Below are 21,783 nucleotides of genomic sequence, written 5' to 3'. Positions count from 1 at the left end.
GAAAATCTTTGGTGGAAGTTGAAGAAAATGGTCCATGACAAGGCTCCAACCTGCAAAGCTGCTCTGGCAACAGCAATCAGAGAAAGTTGGAGCCAGATTGATGAAGAGTACTGTTTGTCACTCATTAAGTCCATGCCTCAGAGACTGCAAGCTGTTATAAAAGCCAGAGGTGGTGCAACAAAATACTAGTGATGTGTTGGAGCGTTCTTTTGTTTTTCATGATTCCATAATTTATTCCTCAGAATTGAGTGATTCCATATTTGTTTCCCTCTGCTTGGTCTAAAAAAGTAACCGTTACTGACTGCCACAATTTTTTTTTCCTGATTTCTTATAGTGTTTCTTAAAGCCAGAAAGTTGCCATTTGAAATGACTTTAGTTTTATGTCATTTCTGTGATCTACTTTTTTTCTACAAAATTAAACAACTGAATGAACATCCTCCGAGGCCGGTGATTCCATAATTTTTGCCAGGGGTTGTAATTCTTGCATTGTGTTGTGGAATGCGGATCAAGGTAAAGTCTGGGTTGCGATGTGAATCACATATCTTTTATTTTGAGTTCTCGTCAACCCTTGGTGGACATCAGAAATCTCTGATTGCTCTTGTTTACTGTTGTTTCATCTTTACTTGCTGATCTGTAACTGTTCCCAGTGTCACAGACCGAAGGGCCCCCCCCTAAAAATTGGTCTGCCCTGCCTCCCCTGCGCTTGCGTCATTTTGGACCACAGCAGCTCGTTTGCGATGGGCTCTCTTCACCCAAACCGATCAAATGGATTAATCTGATTATTAACTATCAGATGACAAGGTAAAACCTCTTAAATCATTCTAAAATCAGTTTTAAGCAGAAACGAGGCGATACTCTGTGGCGCTTTGAACTGACGGATGCGCAGTGAACGCAGCAGCTAGTAGCTCATGTAACTGCTGCGCTCTAATCGCTTCCTTCGTCTTTTATGATGAAATAATGCTGAGTTTATGTGGAATTGATTGTTGTATAAAAGCTTCAGATATCTGTCGCTGAGCTAGATGATGACTGGAGTGCAGTTTGAAGCAGAAATGAGGTGTTAATCCGTGAACCGCATCATCGGGGGGAACCAATTTTTAGGGGGACCGTTCGGTCAGATATGTTACTCAGTATGTATGTATGGTTTTTTTTTCATCCAGGTTATTCCCTGTGTCTGGGTAAATCCTATTTCTTCCGCTTCAACCATCCTGAAGAGGCGAGCAGAATGAAGAGCATGCTTCCACAAAAGAGTCCTGTATCTGCTCTCGCTTACAACACAGGTACACATATAAACCTACAAACTCTGTCCCTCAGCTTTGACCTACTGCTTGTCTCTCTGCTCCCCCTCCCAGTTTTTCCTGCTTTTTACTTGTTGATCTATTCTAGATTTTAGGTTTGCTGTTCACACAAAACAAGACATTTCAAGAATGCACCCTATTTGCATTTTCCATATTGTCCCAACTTTTTCTGATTTGGCTTTGTAGAACGTTTTCTCTCGTACTGCTGCGGTGTTGCCGCTGGATTCTGCCGTCCTCTCTTTAGTGATTAACGTGTGAGTGAGGTTTCTGCATATGTGCTGTAATGTGTGGAATTCTTTCTGTTTAAACTCAGAGGCAGATGGAAAGTGTTACTCCTTTTTAAACGATTAACGTCTCACTCTGGCACTGCTGCACACAAGCAAAAAGTACCGTTACAATCATCTAATATTTTTACCGTTATCCTTCAGACTGCCAACACACAATGACTAAAAGGCAAGACTCCCACACCGAGCACCGCTAACTAGGCACAGACCGGAACGGCCACGATACCGTTGATGCATGCCAGGCCTCGTGTGGAAATCTGCCCATGTATGGAGGCAAAACTCGACCTTATGGCTTTCATCTGCTGCGGCGTTTCTCTCCATTGTGTTAAGCTCTGTCTGCACATGAGTAATGCAGGACTGCCTGGTGTGGAACTGTTTCTATCAACTACACTCTTTAGAATTGCTCCCAAGTGCAGGATAACAGCCGGGTCAGGTATATGCTCACTTTCTTAAAGGTGTAGCAGGGTTCCAGCTAGGATAAAATTTTAGCGTAGTGGTAATGTCGAGGGAGCGACACAACGGGGGGTGCGGAAGGGGGGAAGCTTTTGAAAATTCAAGCTAGAAATTGGCCATTCTAGGGGTACCCAAAGGTACCCAAAGTCCCTTCATCATGTCCAGAAGGCTGGGGAAGTTTGTTGAGTGGGCAATCTCATTCTGGGTTAGCCAGTACATGGCCCTCGGTGAGGCAGTCGGAGTCCGTGGACATTTTTAAGTCAAGACTTAAAACCTATTTTTATTCTCTTTCTTATGAGTAGTTTTTATTTTGTTATGTTTTATTCTTTTACTTCTGTTTTTAATTAGGTATTTGAATTTTTTTTTTTTATTTACTTATTTGAATTTTTTATGTTGAATTGTTCTGTGTGAGGCACCTTGAGACGGCTTTTGTTGTAATTTGGCACTTTATAAGCTGATTAAATTGAAATTGAACATTTTATTGAGTGTGCCAATTCAACATGCAGATCCACCTTGGATTTGCTGTGGCGACCCCAAGTGCAAACAAGGGGGCAGCCGAAGGGACTTACTTTACTTTTTACTAAAGTAAATAAATATGAAATTGGTTACTGGATCCTTAAACTCTGGACATAATAAACTCTACATGGTGGATCCTTGATCTCTGGACATAAACAGAAATAAAATCTGTTAGTTTTTGTCAAAAGCATTTCCTTTCAGACATTATTATTGGCATGAATGTATTTCCATATCTGAGCTGAGCTCTTGCAGATGTGCTGCAGGTCAGGTTTATAAAGAATGCAGGACATTTCATTTTGGGAGGAAAAAAACATTTTAGTCAATTGTAGTTTATTGTCTGTATTGCAACGTTTGTTAGAGGTGTCATTTTTTTTTAAAGATGCAATTCGTTTTTCTGAAGAGCTGGGAATCAAAGAGCCACGAGCCATTGAATCGAAGCATTGCTTCGAGTCACGCTTCAAACTGGAGTTGCGCTGCAGAAACGGTTGATTACAGACGCTGTATTGAAAATAAGCGTAACGGTCCAAAATTATAGCGTAAAGGGCCGTAACGCAAGTTTGCACTAGCTAGAACCCTGTGTAGTTTTCTTTATCACTAAGCTCAGTGTCACACATTGCAGATAAAAACAGAAGCAGTCTCACAGCTGATAACACAGAGAAGCTTCTTTTCATCAAAAAGAATCTGCCTCTCACATTTTCAAAAAAGGCTTTTAGTGCCCACAGACATAAATAAAGTTATTGATGGACACTTTAAAACTTTAATATCATTAAGTATTCGTATCAGGATTTGGTATCGACAAGTACCAAAATGCATGTACTTGTACTCGGTCTGGAAAAAAGTGGTATCGGTGCATCCCTAGATAAATATTAGCAAATTTCACGTGAAAGTTTTGGTGGATAGCTGCTAGACGGTGGTACACATCAGTGTTCTAGCTAGCTCAAACTTGCGTTACAGCCCGTTACGCTATAATTTTGGACCGCTTATTTTCAATACAGCGTCTGTAATCAACCGTTTCTGCAGTGCGGCTCCAGGTTGAAGTGTGAATCGAAGCATTGCTTCGATTCAATGGCTCGTGGCTCTTTGATTCGCAGCTCTTCAGAAGTGGTAAGTCCGCTTCTTAACCCCTCTGAAAGCCATTAAAATATCATGAGTCACTTTTGTGTGGATTAAAGTCACTAACTGGGACTCTTGTCTTGTTGCAGTCGAGAAACAAGAATCGTCCTCCATTTTGTCACAACTTCAAACGCTGCGCAGCTCTTTGCCGAGACAGAGTCCGCTCACAATTAATAACTTCAAAACGAATCGCCGCTTTAAATAAAATGACACCTCTTACAAACGTTGGAATACAGACAATAAACGACAATCGACTAAAATGTTTTTTCCTCCCAAAATGAGACGTCCTGCATTCTTTATAAACCTGACCTGCAGCACAGCTGCAAGAGCTGCAGCTCATAGGTATATATCATAGGGCTCATAGGTGGAAAGACATTCATGCCAGTAATAATGTCTGAAAGGAAATGCTTTTGACAAAAACTAACAGATTTTATTTCTGTTTATGTCCAGAGATCAAGGATCCACCATGTAGAGTTTATTATGTCCAGAGTTTAAGGATCCAGTAACCAATTTCATATTTATTTACTTTAAGACTCAATAAAATGTTCAATTTCAATTTAATCAGCTTATAAAGCGCCAAATTACAACAAAAGCCGTCTCAAGGTGCCTCACACAGAACAGTTCAACATAAAAAAAAAATAAAAAAAAAAATTTAAATACCTAATTAAAAACAGAAGTAAAAGAATAAATCATAACAAAATAAAAATTACTCATAAGAAAGAGAATAAAAAATAGGTTTTAAGTCTTGACTTAAAAATGTCCACTTACTCCGACTGCCTCACTGAGGGCCATGTACTGGCTAACCCAGAATGAGATTGCCCACTCAACAAACTTCCCCAGCCTTCTGGACATGATGAAGGGACTTGGGCTGTCATACCTGGCTTTTCCCCTTTGGGTAGCCCTAGAATGGCCAATTTTTAGCTTGCATTTTCAAAAGCTTCCCCCCCACCCACGGTCGCTTCGCTCCCTCGACATTACCACTACGCTAAAATTTTATCCTAGCTAGAACTCTGCACAGCACTCACATGTTAAACTAGGGTCTGAGGAGAATATCCGAGACAGCTTTTCCTTTACTCCATTTAATGCATCCATTCTCACATACCTCTATTCCTGGACTAGAGTACACAGTAAAAAATCAAAGTGCGGGAATGGACCCAAAAGCTGTACACCAGCACAGTATGGGTACTGTACCTTTGAGCATGATCAGCAAAGAATGTGTACTGTTAAAGTTCAACAAAGGTCCACAGTTATCACCTTAAGGGCCTTTTCAATACATTGTAGGGTACTCGTCTGACAAATGTACCTTTTGGGTTCAAAAATAATACCCCTGTTTCTCTGTGTAAAGGTACCTCAATGGACATCAAATTGTTTGTTGCTCCAGCTTTGGGTACAGACATACCACAGCAGTGTGATTTGATTATTCTCAGGAAACCTGCTGAATACATAAAATTTTGACATGCACATGGAACATACACATTCATGCATTGGTCTCAGGTGGAGCCATGGCTGTCAGTTGTAGGAATGTTTATGTGCATGTCAGCGTGTAGTAGTTAAACGCTGGGTGGTCTCAGCCTCACACACTCTAATAGCTACTTTTCCACATAAAAACACAGATGGATCGAGAAAAACACAGAAACTGAATAGGTTTCACACATACTGCTTTTTACCTGGGTAAGTGTGTTTGACTACATTTTTGATGACAAGGTACAATTGGGGTAGGAATTTTGGGGTGATGCACCAAAAAGGTAAAACTTAAGGTGTTTGAACAGGATCACCGCAGCTTTCAGTACCACCCAAGAGAGATTTAGCCAATACGAGAAATAGGTTTTGGCTGACATTGCTGAGTTAATTATGTCAAAGAATTACTGGCTCAGTTGAAGTTTTAAAAAAAGACCACTACTTTGCACAAATAGTATGAAATACAAGCCTTTTGGGAAGGGTGGTGTAGTGTGTGTTTGGGGGGGGGGTCTTGAGGGAGTTCCAGAATTTTTTTTTTTTTTTTTTTTTATTTTCATTTCCACAAAACCCATACTAAAGGACTGCACTCGAGTCCAGCTTCAAGTATTTGCCTTGGAGTGCACCAATGCTTGTTGCGTGCTTGCTTTCTATTCTGAGCGATTTGCTGTCAATTGTAGATACAGTATTCTGGATGTTCTGCCAGAAGGACCATCTCTGAATAACTTAATCTGCACTCTCTCAAATTTTCTTTCTTTTTTTTTTGTTTGTTTCTCTTGTCTTCTTCATGAGCTCTCATCTCAGTTTTGCACAACCTAAAGAGAGGAAAAAATCGTAGTGGTGCAGCTTTGCTAAAAATTTCCATAACTATTGGATATTTTGTGACTAAAGCACCAAATTTGGCACACATATTCTAAATTAAGTAATTAAATTAATGGGGTTTTAAAAAGGAATACTTTGGACCATCTGTCATATATAGTGATCAGATTGTCATAAAATCCAATGGCTATCAACCCTGTTTGACCTTTACTTTGGAGACCAAGCATTCTGCACAGTCAAAACTATTCCCTTTTATTAATCATATTAGCTCAACCAATAATTGCCACCACATTTTACCAAAACTGGAGAAACTTTAACTTTTGACTCTTGTACAAACTGAATTGACCTTTGTCTGTTTTTACCCCGTAACTACATAACATTTAGTCAAGGATTGTCTAAACTATACCTTTTTGGAATCTTTATGATCAGACAAATAATATGATATACCTTTCACCATGATTGGAACACTTTTAAATTTTGACCCCTGTGTAATTCTTCATTGACCCCTGTAGGTCATTAGAGGTCAGCTCCAGGATGCCTCCACATCTGAAAATAAGCATTAGTTAATTTAGAATACGTGTGCCAAATTTCATGCTTTAGTCACAAAAATGCACAATCATTTGACCTATCTGCTGCACTATGGGTCCCACACTATGTATTAATTATCAAAGCACTTGATTTAGTATTACTCTATTTTCCACTCTTGTCCATCTTCCATAAATCTTTACACATTGTGTCTATCGTTACACTACACCTATTCGTACATGTTTGTGTATCTGCACTTTCCAGTTAACTATTTTTTTTCTCCATGTGTTTGTTCTCTCCTCCACCTCCAGATTACCTGAAGTTTAGTAGTGACTATAGCCATGCAGTGGTAGGTGGGACCAGCAGTGCGAGAGGCATGCGATCAGCCTCCGAACTACGGGATTTAATGGACACCCTGCAGCGCAAGAAGATTGCCTTAGAAAACAGCCTGAGAGCTAATGGAAATGCTAACCCGTCCTACTTCAGCGTAACACAGGCAGGAGTCATTTAGCTTCACTAAAGTTTTTAATGTTTGGCTTTAATGGGGAAACATTTCTCACGGGTCTTGTTGTATTTCAAAGGCCAGAGTTTAATGGTGAATTTCCATAAAGTGACTCAACATCACAAACCAGGCCTCACTTATTATGCTGTTTTTTTTATGATATGAAGCAAATCAAACTGTAAATTAGTTTTTGTTTGCCTATTTCCTGTTTCTAATTAGTTGTTCCTTTGTATCTTTCAGTCTCCTCCCACTACACCGAACGCGACCTCCAGTACATCCTTGTCATCTTATCGGGAACAAGCAAGACGTTTCTATGGCTCAGACCGTCCACCTTTATCAACAAAATCTACTGTCTCGCTTTCCCCTTCCCGACGTTCTGATCCTTCTTCATCTCTGGCCCACCGCAGCCCCGCCGGCCTCAATGATAGCCGCTGGCTGAACAGCTCAGACTCCTCTTCGTTACTGTCCACATGGAGTGGTGGGGGCTCATCAGCATCTATTGCCAGTTGCGACAGGTTCCTCGTCTCTACTCCTTCTTCATCCTGTTCCTCATCCTGCAGCCCATCAACAGGGGGTCCAGCCAGCATGCCCTCCAGTCCACGGCTTGGACGACGTAACTATGGAAACCAAGAGCCTTCACCCAGTAATCGAACCAGGAAATACTCAGCAGGTTCGCTGAGTGGGCTGATGGGAGGTGGGCACAGCCGCTCGCTGCCACGTCTTTGTTCCTCACCGTCTCCCCGTGACAACAACAATACATTGGTGACCTTGTCAAAGTTGCCCCCTCAACGGTCTGGTATTACTGGCAGTTATAAATTCAACAAAGATCTTTGCAACAACAATAGCAGCTGCAGCCAAAACTCCAGCACTGACCTCAACCACAACTCTACTAACACAAGCCAGCAAGTCTTCACCAGGAATCAAGCCCAGACCTCAAGTCAGGGAGATGGTGTTGTGTCCATCTCTCTTTCTTCCCCTAAAATACTTTCCAGTACCAGCTTGTCCACATCCGCCCCACCTGATGTGACCATCCCATCCAGAGCAGGGGGCTCCTCTTCTCCTCGTATTGCCAAAAAGCTCAGCCTTACCTCCACAAGCTCAGTAGGTTCTGTCAGCTCCACAAGTTCTAGTCCACCAGAAACAAAAAGGGTAGTGAACCATGCAGATGTGCCAAGTGTGGAAATGTCTTTGAGTGACAGAGACTCTGAGAGGCATGGAGCAGGTTTAGAGCTGACCCTAGGAGTTGGACTTGGAGAGAGAAAGGCCTCCTTTGGGAAAAGTGGCCTGGAGTCTGGGGTGGGGTTGGGTGAGAGGAGACAGTCGTTTGGAAAAGCAGGAGTAATGCCACCAGGAGGGTTCAGGGAAAGAAGGGGGAGTATCAGCTCTCTAAGCGGGAAGGAGGAACTGAGCGACTACCACCAACGCCAGAGAGATGAGAGGCTCCGTGAGCAGGAGGTGGAAAGACTGGTGAGCTTGGAGATTGGCTTCTCTTTTTTTTTTTTTTTTTTTACAAAAGTTCATAAATTATTCACAATAATCTTGTTAAAAAAATATAATTTGCTCTAATGACACCATAGACTACAAAAAGTGCAAAGTACATCCTTATATTTAGACCCTGTGAGACCCCTGTCTGGATCCTGGAATAAGAACACAGCTTGTGTAACTTTTCATGCAACCTGAGTGGGCTATAACAGGATCGATATGTAACTCAACAGTGGGCACCATGTGGCATGGACGTCATACTGCTTATTAGCTCCTGCTGCCACATTGTCGTAGGTATGGATTCCATCTGTGTTTGCCTTTGTTCTTGGCATTCACCGTTTCATTACTACATACCAAGTTGTTGCAGACCCAAGATATTTTAGATATAAGCTCATCTCACAAAACTCTTATGAGTTCAGGGAGTACTGACCTTGATCTACTTTGTCTAGGTCATATTAGGGGAAGTTAGATTCCAAAATACCTGTCCTCTGACTCTACAAATTTGTAGGGGCCTGCTGGTCCTCCAGGATTGACCTCTTATTCTGTTCAGAAGTTTTAATTTGTAATAAACTTGATCAAAATGGAAACATTTTAGAATTTAGAAGGGATTCAGAGTTCTTGCATTATTATTTCTTATTTAATATGATCATGAGGTGGGGGAGCTTGGTTGAGGGACGACCATGGTTTGGTCCTACCACTCAACAGACCCATAGTTGGACAGATAAGGTAAAGGTTGCTACAGTTTGGAAAGTCTGTTACATTGAGCTGGTGGAAATGCAACTGTGTGTGTGTAGTTACACAAACATGCAAGAAGAGACGTAAGTGTAGGAATGCCTCCCTTCACACTAACCTCTTTTCTCCCGACCTCTCACATGGAGGTCAACACACCCACACAGAATAACTTTCACCACTAGGCAGATGCCGCTGGCATGTAGCCCGTGCTAACATGCTATTCTTAACCCCGTGCTTGGACTGTGCACATCTGTGTGGTGTGTGCGTGTTTATATCTGTCATCTGGAGGTCCACCCAGTGTGGTTCGGGCCAGTGAAAGGCCTCAGAACACAAGAGTCAAATGTGGCTTAGAGAAACCAGGAAGATTAAAGAGTGCTGCTACGGTGTAGCAGGTGGATAAACACACAAAATACATGTTTATCATGACCATTTGATTCTTCTCTCCATTTCTCTCCATTGTTCTGAGCTCAGCATTCAATTTTTTCAGCACTGCACTATGTATCTCTTTTCTAATGTACTTTCAACCCAGAGTCAGCCCCTGGGTGTTTGCACATATGTATGGAAATGCAGTGTTACTACACTCACTCTTCACAAAGAAAAGGGGAATGCACGCCCGCCATATTGGATTTTGGTCACGCAGGGGATTGTGGGAAATGCATGCCTGCTGTGGATGCACAGACATCTTCAGAAAGTAAACAAAAGGCTCAGAATGCCGGTGTCGCCAACTGAACGGTCCCCCCTAAAAATCGGTCCCCCCCGCCTTCACTGCGCATGCATCATTTCTGTGCGTTGGCCACGGTTCATGGATTATCACCTCGTTTCTGCTTCAAACTGCACTCCAGTCATCAGCTATCTCAGCGACAGATATCTGAAGCTTTTGTACAAGAATCTTTTCCACATAAATTCAGCATTATTTCATCGTAAAAGACAGAGGAAGCAATCAGAGCGCTGCAGCAAGGCGAGCTGCTGCTGCTGCATTCACTGCGCCTCCGTCATTTCAAAGCGGCAATAGCGACTCACCAATTATCGCCTCGTTTCTGCTTAAAACGGCCTTGTTTTAGCTTAAAACTGACTTTAGAATGATTTAAGAGGTTTTACCTTGTCATCTGGTGGTTAATAATCACATTATTCCTTTTGATCGCTTTGGTGAAGAGAGTCAGACTCAGAGAGTCAGACTCAGACGAGCTGCTGTGGTCCCAAATGACGCATGCACAGTGAAGGCAAGGTGGGCCAATTTTTAAGGGGGACCGTTCAGACGGCGACACCGGGGATTACTTGTCTCCCTGGATGGTTTAATAACCATCTCATGCATAAACACGTGAAGTTCTTTGTTTTTCCTAAGAATGCAATCCTTCCAAACAAGTGGATTCACAATAATGGAAGAGCTGGAAATAAGGGAACGTTTGATAAGTTCAAGCAGACATGAACCCACCGAGTTTGCAGCAGCTGTTTTGCATGAGGGAAGAAAACATGATAGGCACACCAACGGTTTTTCCACTGAAACCAGCTGGGCCTCCACATCAGAAATACATAGATGTTAAACATTATTCCAGTTTTCCCTCATGGAAAAAGGAGAAATACGTATTTAGCAATTTAGGTTCATTGGAATATAGTAGTTTTGTCCACAACTTGTGGCAAAATCGTGGCCCCATATTTACACGTAACTCAGTAAATATTCATTGAAGTTGGGTGTACTCGTGTGAGATGCATAGCCAAGATTATCCCCATTACCGCCGTTTTTTTCTGTGGAAAAAGGCCAAATATTTAGCATTTTATGAACATTAGATATACAACCTCAAAATATGTGCAATTTGTCCCCATCATTTACAAGATAATAACTCCTAGAAATAAGATACATACAATCTTACCTCTCTATCAAATCCCTTTTCTTGCCTTTTGAACTTGCAAGCACACAAATTGTATTTTGAGGACAAATTATAATTCTGCTCCTGCCCAAGACTTACGGAAGTGTGCAAAGCTGGATTTGGGAGTATTGTTCACATTTCCAAATTTTTATGCATTTCAGAGAAATGAAATTCTCGCCCTAGTTTCGATCCTAAACCTAACCATTGCTCCAAATCATTTAAAAGAAAATAATTTGTAAGTTTGCTTAGCAGGTAAGATGTCGCTTTAGAACCTCATTCTGTAACTGGAAGCATGTAGTACCCTTGATGGTCAGTTTTGGGTCAATACCCCTTCACAGTGAAAGAACGCAGTTCACTATGACAGTGTGGCTCCTTGGCCACTCGACTGAGGATCATGACCACAGTTATAAAACATCTCTCAGCCTTAAAACTCACCTTTTGGCTACTGCACAAAACAAATGACCTAATTCAGAAGGTCTCCAACCGTGCTCCTGGACAGCACCTGCCTTTGCTCGTTTCATGTGTTACTGAGGCAGGTCAGTCAGCAGACGTAATTAATCAGGTTTGGGTGGATTGGCTTTGACCCAAACTGCACTACATTGCTCAGGTTTATGCAAGATTTTTATATCTACCATATTTAGGATGTGTTCAGTTGGTAAATCTCATTAAATAAAAAAATATGTTGCTAAAGTGTTTTTCTATTTGAACTGCATTTAAGACTATAATTGGTATTTCTACTCTACACTTTTTATGTGTGTGTGTGTGTGTGTGTGTGTGTGTGTGTGGTTTTGGCTCTGTTTGGAAACGATTACACAGAATGTCTTTGCTTAGTCTACCCTCTAGTGGTAGCATAGGAAAAGTGCACATCATTCAAAGATGTATGAGGTGAGGTCTGTGGACATTTGTTTGCGTGAAGCCCGACACTGATCTCATTAGTAACAACAAAGATGAAATACATTAACTTGTTCAGTGAGACCTGGACTGTTTCCCACAGTGTCTGTCTTTTTTGCTACGGTTTTTAAAGGGGTCATATTGTGCAAAATCATTTTTAATCTATAGGCCATGAGGCCCAGTGGTGCCAGAGTTTTCTCTGGATTCTGTAGCGTGAAGCGAATGAGAATCTGTGCAAGTAACCTCTGACGCAGGTTACTTGCCCGGCCAAGGCTGACACCCATTTACAACTGGATGGACTGGGACAAGCCAGATTAAAAGTGTCTTGCCCAAGGACAACGACAGGCACCATGAGCATATTAACCCTCAAGCGACGGAGTGGGGTCATTTATGACCATGGGTATATATATTTGTGCACATTTTTCTAATTTGAATGGGAAAAAGTTTCCTACTGTGAAGTTGTCAATCTAGGGGAAGTGATGGTCTAGTGGTTAAGGTGTTGGACTTGAGTCCAGAAGATCCTGGGTTCAAATCCCCACCTGACTGGAAAATCACTAAGGGCCCTTGGGCAAGGCCTTTAATCCCCTATTGCTCCCGGTGTGTAGTGAGCGCCTTGTATGGCAGCACCCTGACATCGGGGTGAATGTGAGGCATAATTGTAAAGTGCTTTGTGCGTCTGATGCAGATGGAAAAGTGCTATATAAATGCAGTCCATGTATTTGTCCTGCATTTGTTCATAGAAGTTTGCAAGGATCGGCCGATCCGTGCGGAAGGTACAATCTGAACTTGTGTGCGGTCACTTATGACCCTGGGAAGATCTATGAGATTTTCCACATTATACTTTCAGATGGTATTGTAATTTGCCAACTCTAATCATTTTATTGTACTGTTTTGTAAGGAAGCAGCAGACTTAGAATAGTGAGATTTACAGCTGCACGAGCACTGAGACTGATTCTTGATGGTCAGAGTGAGGATGAAAAGGATGATGGACAAATACATCAGAGAGTGAAATAAATATGAAGAACCCTAAAAACAATCATTTATATAGAGACGCATTCCACTGTAAAGTCAGTGGGGTCATAAATAACTTAATCATATTCGTCGATAAAATAGCTTGGTCGCTTGAGGGTTAAATACTGTCAAATTCCCAATTCTGTGCCTGTGCTTGTGGAAACAACCCTGCTGTAAGCAGGCCTGAAATAGATCGTTTTAAAGTTCTGCACTCCTGTTTGTGCTAAGACTTTAGAAGTATTTATTTCTTGCTACTTTTTACAAAATATAGGGTGGCTTAGTGGTTAGCACTGCTGCCTCACAGCAAGAAGGTCATGGGATCGATTCCCGGCCTTTCTGCGTGGAGTTTGCACATTCTCCCCGTGTCTGTGTGGGTGTCTCGTTTCCTCCCACTATCAAAAACACACTTATTTCGGGTCTGCTTCTTTCTCTGCCCCTGACCAAGGCAGCATCTCTACATCTGGAGTTGGTCCCCAGGTGCTGAACTGTACTAGTGGTTGGATTGTGTCTGTCATTAGAATGGGTTAAATGCAGAGGACAAGTTTCGTTGTATTTATATATGTGCAATGACAATAAAGGCTCTATTCTATATATGACAAACATGTTAGATTTATACAGAAATATGCTGTTTTGGAGTGTATTCTGCCATCTTGGATTATTTTGTTCGAGCGAACAACCAGCTGATGTCACACTACTTATTCACTCGGGCTGGCAGTCACCGTGTTGCGTTTATTAGCATCTGCATAAAACAGATTTCTGGTCTGCTTTGGCTCTGCCTAGCTGGCGGCAGAGCGACCGTGGCCTCTTGCTGCTGCAAAACAGTCACTCTGATTGAAAATAAATGGCAAGTTGCCTTTTTGCATCTGTTGCTTGCTGTCGCTTGTGGCTGATGTGACTGTAGATGGAGAGAGACAGACACCCTAAAAATAATAATAATAAATAAATAATAATGAGGGGTGTGGTCAGCATGAAACACATTTCTATTTAAAGTGTACAGTACAAAAACACTTTATTTCATTCTTGTGTATAAATTTGTCTCGTGCATCCCAGCTACAAAACATCTCCTAGAAATATTTCTGTTTTGTGTTGAGTTTTCTGAACCCTATGAGCCACTGGTCAATTTCAAATGCATATTTTTCACAGTTTATCACAGCCAAAAGGTGCCAAAATAAAAATAGTTGCAGGGTTTCCAAATTTCCATCAGTACTTAAACTAATCGTGCATGCAAAAACTTTCTGACTGAAAAACGAACCAAATCTATTTTTACAAATCATTTTTAACATCTCATTTAAAAATATAAACCACTTGCAAGATCCAGGTCTTGTGTTAAAATAAATACATTTTCCACTTCTCAGTGCAACTGCGAAGGCTTGAAACAAACACATTCACACCCACTCGCACACCTACGGACAATTTTAAAGATTCCAATCCACCTAACCTGCATGTCTTTGGATGTGGGAGGAAAAACGAACGACAAAAACGACACCCGCGCAAACACGGTGAGAGCATGCAATCTCCACACAGAAAGGCCACAGCAGGTGGGAATTGAACCCATGACCTTCTCGCAGTGAGGCAACAGTGCTAACCACTAAGCCACTGTGCTGCCGCTTCTACTTAAGTGCGGATTCTTAATATTGAATTTTATTGCTGTCTTAAAGGGGATACATTTTCTTGTCTAGATGTGTCATCCTGTTCATTCACACCATTTTTCACACGACACCTGCTCCGCTTCCCTTTCTGAAGCAAGAATCATTAGAAAGGTTCATGTTTCAGCACTAACGGCTGTCCACCTCCTCATCATCTTCTCTTTCTCTTTTTTTTCTTTTTTTAACATTGTGTACTTACACTTGTACAGTGTGATATGTCCACCTCCTTCCTCCCTTCAGTTACTCCTGAACTTACAGGAGAGTATTTAGACCCTGGTCAGCTTCCATACCCCCCACCCGCCTTTTATAGCTTCACTTTGGGACAAGTGCAACTCCTGCTGTGAAGATTTTCAGGTCAAACAGTCTTGATGAAAAAAATAGATGATGTGCAACAGTTGAAGGATGGCACTGAGTGTGTTTTGGCCTAAATGAAGTCATTTTAAAGAGGATCAAAGGTCAGCGATGCATGCACAGGTAACCAGATTATTGGCATTTTGATTTTCATCTTCATGGTACCGTTGAGTTAATTTATTGGGACACAACTGTGAGTCTTCGTAGCTTTTAAAGCACATGCATGTACGTATTTGCTGCTGTGTTAATGCTTATAGTTACCTTGGAAAAGTTGTGAAATGTTTGTCCACAGTTTGCTTCATTTGCATCTCTTTGTACTACCTATGCCAGCAACAGTATTACTGTTATTTTTTTCATGTGTTGTCTATGCTCATCGGAACTTTGCTCTTATTTCAGGAGCGTCAGCGGCTGGAGACCATCTTGTCTTTGTGTTCAGAGCTTGGTCGGACTGAGAGGGACGGAGATGGCACGACTACAAGCCCTGCTGCTGCTGTGGCCGACCTCCAAAAGATCAACCGGGAGCTTGAGAAGCTTCAGTTGAACGATGACAACGACGACGATGCGCCAGAGTCTGTCTTTTCGGATTCTTCCTTCATTAATGGAAATGCAGCGATTGGACACATCGCCTTTGCTGGATCAGAAAATGGGTTCTACGATGATGACTTATATCAGAGACAAAGCAGCAGTCATCGAGAAATCAGAGCAGAATCGCCAGCTGTTAGCCTGAGAAGCTCCGGTCTCTCACCTTCTCCGCGTCCACCGAGGACCACTGAGGTATCAGAGAAAAGATATTTATCCAGACACTTTTTGCAGTGTGCAAATGTCTATTTTATGCTGAAACACACGCATTTGTGTCTGACTTTGGGGTGTGAATGTGCAGTCATTTGTTGCTGTTATTTTGATGATTTATAATTAAGGTTATTGTTAATGTGCTTAAATGATGTTTAAAAAAATGCTAACATACTTTTAGAAAGGACCTCGGAGAGTCTAAATGGGAACGTGGTTGAAAAATCTGAGAGAACCTAAACTTTGAAAGTATACAAGTATTAGAGCTCTTGATGAAACGCTATTGTACCTGCAATAATTGTAAATGTCCACCAGGTGGTGATATTGTTCATTTCAAAAACCTTGAGTGTTGGCTACTGTGGCACACCAATGACAACGATCAACCTGTTGCTTATATTAGTAAATAATTACTTTTTTGTAATTGTTTGATTCAGCTGTGAGGTCTTTGGAATCTACTGCTGAAAAAATAATTGCCATAACTCAACTGAGTGGGTCAAATTAATGTGTGAAATACATTAATACATTCAGAAGACCAGTGTAAGAGCCCAAGGTAACCCTCCCGACCAAAGATATATTTCCCCGACTCAGACTGCCTGGGGTGAAGTGGGCTAGCCTATATTACACCCCAGCTATGTTCTGGGTTTGTCAAGTTTATACTTCATTTAGGATACATCAGTTCATACCCCCACTAGACTACATTGTGCCCCTCGCCCCCCTCCCCCCCCGACACACACACACACAGATATCTAAAATAATCAAAGATACTCTTAATTTTTCATTTTATTTCACACGATTAAAACAACTTTATAAACTACAACACAGTTTTAATGGCTTTCAGTTCAACTTATTTATATAGTGTCAACATGCGTCACCCGAAGGCGCTAAACAGAAACCAATACAAACTAATCAACTGCCGACTACAGTGGAAACTGATATCACACTAAAGGTGAAAAAAACCCCAGATTCTCCAGGTACGCGTTCATATTTAATTTTCCAGGTTATGTGTGCAATATGGTAAACAAATTGAGAATATAGCAAAAATGCTACATGTTATCGTATTCTGCATGACCTAAACTGTCCTTTGTTCTTGATGTTGAGCTGCTACGTCTGTCCCGAGTTCCACTCAAAGCATTTGTAGTTCAATCTAGTGACCACATGATGGTGCAATAGCAATAGCAATAGATGTGGTGAAGTTGTTATTGGTTATGCAACTAATAATTATTGAAACAACTCTTGACTATTCTGTAGTTTAACCAGTGACTCTGCTAATGATGTTCTCATTAGATTCTAGATGATGCGGCTTGTCGACGGGTCCAGGAAATGAGTCCTTCGGAGCAGGACGTGAGGCGCGTGGAAGAGGAGAGGATCCAGGTGCTGAACAACATGGAGGAGCTGGAGCAAAAAATCAAAGAGCTGGACAACCAGATGGAGGAATCGTCCCGCGAGGTAGAAACATGACTTTACCACAGACTGCCCGACCGAACAGTTTATTTTCATGAGGATCGTCTTTTGGAAAGACAAACTCGGTGTTGCTGCTGCTGAAAAACTGAACTGCTAAAGTTGTATTTCAGCGGTTTAGTGGTATTACGTATATGTATTACAATAAAAGGACTGTTTGGAACTGTTAAACAATGACAAACTGATTTGTTGAACTGGTTTTTGGACAGTGGACTGATACATGTAAGAACGGTGAACGGACAAATGAAGATTTTACAGTTTGAGAGAAATGATTAAGAAAAGTTGCAGAAATAAGCCGTTTACACTGTGTGTGTGTGTGTGTGTGTGTGTGTGTGTGTGTGTGTGTGTGTGTGTGTGTGTGTGTGTGTGTGTGTGTGTGTGTAGGTGGAGGTTGAGCGAGCTCTAGTGGAGGCTGAGCAGGAGTCGGAGGTTGCGGCCCTCCAGCAGGAAAAAGATGCTTTGGAAACGCTTCACAACAGAATGGCTGACCTAGAGACAAAATCCCAGCAGGAAAAAGAAAAGGTATTGAACAAACACTTTTAAAAAGAGTGTCAATCTGTCACATGACAGCAAAGAGGGATCATTTTCAGACATTCATAAAGACCGACCCAGCGATATGAAAGGTAAGGCTGAAGTGTTTATATCAGCATCTTTCCTGTAAAGTTTCAATGTGACAATTGTAATCAGACAAGACAAACACATTAACTCATGGAAAAAGAGAAAAAGTCTTGCTATTAAGGTACATGTCTGCACTTTAAAATCCTTAATACCCCAGTGTATTGAAATACACATTGGACATGATCCATGCACATTTGAAAAAGTGTCTGTGCACAGTTGAAAACACGAGCGATGTGACCAAACCGTACTTGTTGATCTGTCTCATGTGGTATCCGCTCCAAATACACATTCGCTAATCCCGCTGATTGTATAGCAGGCACCATGTAAAGTCATTGTACACAAATACACGGCAGTAAAACAACCACATGTGGCCAAGTGAATGTGTGTCCGTGTGTCGATGAAAAGTTCATATATATTAGTTTAGTGTTGTTGCTGTGTGTAGCTCCTGTTTTACACTCGCTGTGTTGTGTACTCATGGCGGCTGAGCCACTCAACTGCCGTGGCTCACATGCGTGTTTACACCAGGCAGCATTTGAGCTGCATTTCTGTTATAGGACTGCTACAAACATCAGTTGTCTTTGATAATGGCCACACACTCTCTCTTTTGTGAAGTAATTGTTTTTGGAAGTGTTTTTACAGGGCTCTCAAAGTTTTATTTATTTATTTTGTTAGCCAGTGCATTCCACTGAGTTTATAGGAAGTTAGCTGGCAGCACCTCTCTGAAGAACATATTGTGTTGAATATGGTATGACATAAAATTTTAAAACATTTTTATAAAATATAGCCATACCATCTGAACCAGCAGCTTTTCCTTTTTTAGAATAATTCCGATGCTGTGGGTCAGAGAACTCTTTGTGGGTATGTTTGCGGAGCATTCAGAAAAATGGCAACCAGAAATGTGACTGGTAGCGGCCCATGTGACTTTTTTCAATCCCTGAAATGGTTTTGAAAATCTTTCATGTCTGTGACCTCTTTCTCAGGTGTAAACTGTTAATTACTGTTGCTGGTATTATATATAAATGTCTGTAGATAATGTCTCTGTCATATTTTTGGTTGGTGCACTCTTATTACATATTGACAAGTTGACACCAACCTGAGTCTCCAGATGGACGTGGCAGCCATGACTCACGTCACATGACTGGAATGCTTACGGGATACTTTCCTCTTGCAGGTGGTGCCCATGCAATAACCAGTTACATTGCCCACCAAATTTCAAATCAACAGCAGTCGCCACATACCAGCAACACATTTGGTGTGTTTCAATCCTAACATGTAAAAGTATCATCTGCGATTATGAGATGACACTGCATTTTGCATATTTTATGGAAACAAGCCCCAGTCTTATATTTGGGCTAATACGATAGTCCGTATTTTCTGGAATGTAAGTTGCACCCGTCCAAAAATGCGTAATTGAAAAGAAAGAGTTATATGTTGTAGCCGTTGTAAGTTATTTTGGAAACATGGTGCTACTGCTTCATGTAACAAGAAGCAAAATGAATTGGCACATTATTTGTTTAAAATGCAAACACAGCGGGAGCGAGCAGAAGTAACAGGCAAATTGATGTTATTGTACAAGACACCAATAGCTCAAGTAAACTGCGTCTTTCAATACAGTCACTGGACAGACATTTTTATCTGTTTAGTGACTCTTTAGTGAGGCACACTTGCATTTTACACAAAGTGTAATCACTCTCACTCATCTTCAACCGCTTATCTTGGACCAGGTCCTGGGTCTCTAATAAGCTAATTAAGCATAGTAACGCTTTAGTTTTTTTTAATACATAATAGTTAACCTTACCTTAGCCTAGCTGTCCTGCTTGATGTTCTCCCACATAGTTCAACAATTGGAGTGTCGAGTAGTATGAAAGTTATACTCCCTTGCTTTATTCAAGAGCATGACATTTCGGTTTGAGATCATGATTTATTAATTTCACTGGTTCTTGAAGACCCAGCATGCCCTTCTCATTCAGAGCTTGGTCATATTTTACAGCTGTTGGCATCCAGCTTAATGGTGCATTTCTGTCACCTTCTTTCAGAACAGTCCATATGAGCAGTTTGTCACGTGTGGACTCTGCTGTCTTGTGGTCATAGATGATAACGCAGTATTTTTTTCATACACAAGTCACTTCTAAATGTAAGTTGCAGCACCAGCAAAACAAGTAAAAAAAATACTGTGTGTATGTTGGGAGGATGAAATGTAATCACTCTCAGGAACAATAGTATTTATAATAAATACATGATAATATGCTGACAAGATGTCGGGTGTATGCGGTTATGGGCACAAGTGTGGAATTGTGTGCATGTACGTGCATTAGTCTGCTTTTTAAAAATGAAGAGCTGTTGCAGGAGGAACCAACTCTTACATTGCAGTTGATTGGTAGAGGACAATATCCTACTGATTTTATTCTAGAGTGTTCTTATGATCAATCCAAGAGAGTCATTGGCTGTGGTCTTAATGGTGGGCGTGAGGTGGACTTGAACATCTTGAATATGGAAATAAATATGGCATTAAGTGGCAGAAAACATCTCTCCAGTTTACCGTAGACTGAAACAAAGCAAACCAAAAGTCCAGTGACTCAACTGCATAATATAATAAATAATAATATATAGCACCTATATTCCAAATAATATAGCACCTTCAACTGCACCACAGACTAAAACAGTTAAATGTGGTCTATTAAACATTAGGTCTCTCTCTTCTAAGTCCCTGTTAGTAAATGATATAATAATTGATGAACATATTGATTTATTCTGCCTTACAGAAACCTGGTTACAGCAGGATGAATATGTTAGTTTAAATGAGTCAACACCCCCGAGTCACACTAACTGCCAGAATGCTCGTAGCACGGGCCGAGGCGGAGGATTAGCAGCAATCTTCCATTCCATCTTATTAATTAATCAAAAACCCAGACAGAGCTTTAATTCATTTGAAAGCTTGACTCTTAGTCTTGTCCATCCAAATTGGAAGTCGCAAAAACCAGTTTTATTTGTTATTATCTATCGTCCACCTGGTCGTTACTGTGAGTTTCTCTGTGAATTTTCAGACCTTTTGTTTGACTTAGTGCTTAGCTCAGATAAGATAATTATAGTGGGCGATTTTAACATCCACACAGATGCTGAGAATGACAGCCTCAGCACTGCATTTAATCTATTATTAGACTCAATTGGCTTTGCTCAAAATGTAAATGAGTCCACCCAGCACTTTAATCATATCTTAGATCTTGTTCTGACTTATGGTATGGAAATTGAAGACTTAGCAGTATTCCCTGAAAACTCCCTTCTGTCTGATCATTTCTTAATAACATTTACATTTACTCTGATGGACTACCCAGCAGTGGGGAATAAGTTTCATTACACTAAACGTCTTTCATAAAGCGCTGTAACTAGGTTTAAGGATATGATTCCTTCTTTATGTTCTCTAATGCCATATACCAACACAGTGCAGAGTAGCTACCTAAACTCTGTAAGTGAGATAGAGTATCTCGTTAATAGTTTTACATCCTCATTGAAGACAACTTTGGATGCTGTAGCTCCTCTGAAAAAGAGAGCTTTAAATCAGAAGTGCCTGACTCCGTGGTATAACTCACAAACTCGCAGCTTAAAGCAGATAACCCGTAAGTTGGAGAGGAAATGGCGTCTCACTAATTTAGAAGATCTTCACTTGGCCTGGAAAAAGAGTCTGTTGCTCTATAAAAAAGCCCTCCGTAAAGATAGGACATGTTACTACTCATCACTAATTGAAGAAAATAAGAACAACCCCAGGTTTCTTTTCAGCACTGTAGCCAAGCTGACAAAGAGTCAGAGCTCTATTGAGCTGAGTATTCCTTTAACTTTAACTAGTAATGACTTCATGACTTTCTTTGCTAATAAAATTTTAACTATTAGAGAAAAAATTACTCATAACCATCCCAAAGACGTATCGTTATCTTTGGCTGCTTTCAGTGGTGCCGGTATTTGGTTAGACTCTTTCTCTCCGATTGT

General features: G+C 41.0%; 1 protein-coding gene across 4 annotated transcripts in view; it reads left to right on the top strand.

The window, feature by feature from the left end:
- The window catches only part of phldb2b (pleckstrin homology-like domain, family B, member 2b), a 132,126-nt gene that overhangs the window by 61,546 nt on the left and 48,797 nt on the right, over positions 1-21,783 (top strand). For all 4 annotated transcript variants that reach the window (XM_034165913.1, XM_034165919.1, XM_034165905.1 and 1 more), the window contains 6 exons: positions 1,158-1,277; positions 6,772-6,956; positions 7,203-8,429; positions 15,337-15,714; positions 17,011-17,172; positions 17,569-17,706. In XM_034165913.1, the coding sequence (XP_034021804.1) occupies positions 1,158-1,277; positions 6,772-6,956; positions 7,203-8,429; positions 15,337-15,714; positions 17,011-17,172; positions 17,569-17,706 (2,210 nt within the window). The remainder of the gene's footprint in view (positions 1-1,157; positions 1,278-6,771; positions 6,957-7,202; positions 8,430-15,336; positions 15,715-17,010; positions 17,173-17,568; positions 17,707-21,783) is intronic.

Source organism: Thalassophryne amazonica, chromosome 1 (genome assembly GCF_902500255.1).
Source record: "Thalassophryne amazonica chromosome 1, fThaAma1.1, whole genome shotgun sequence".
NCBI classification, from domain to species: domain Eukaryota; kingdom Metazoa; phylum Chordata; class Actinopteri; order Batrachoidiformes; family Batrachoididae; genus Thalassophryne; species Thalassophryne amazonica.
This window is presented reverse-complemented; position numbering and strand designations above follow the sequence as displayed.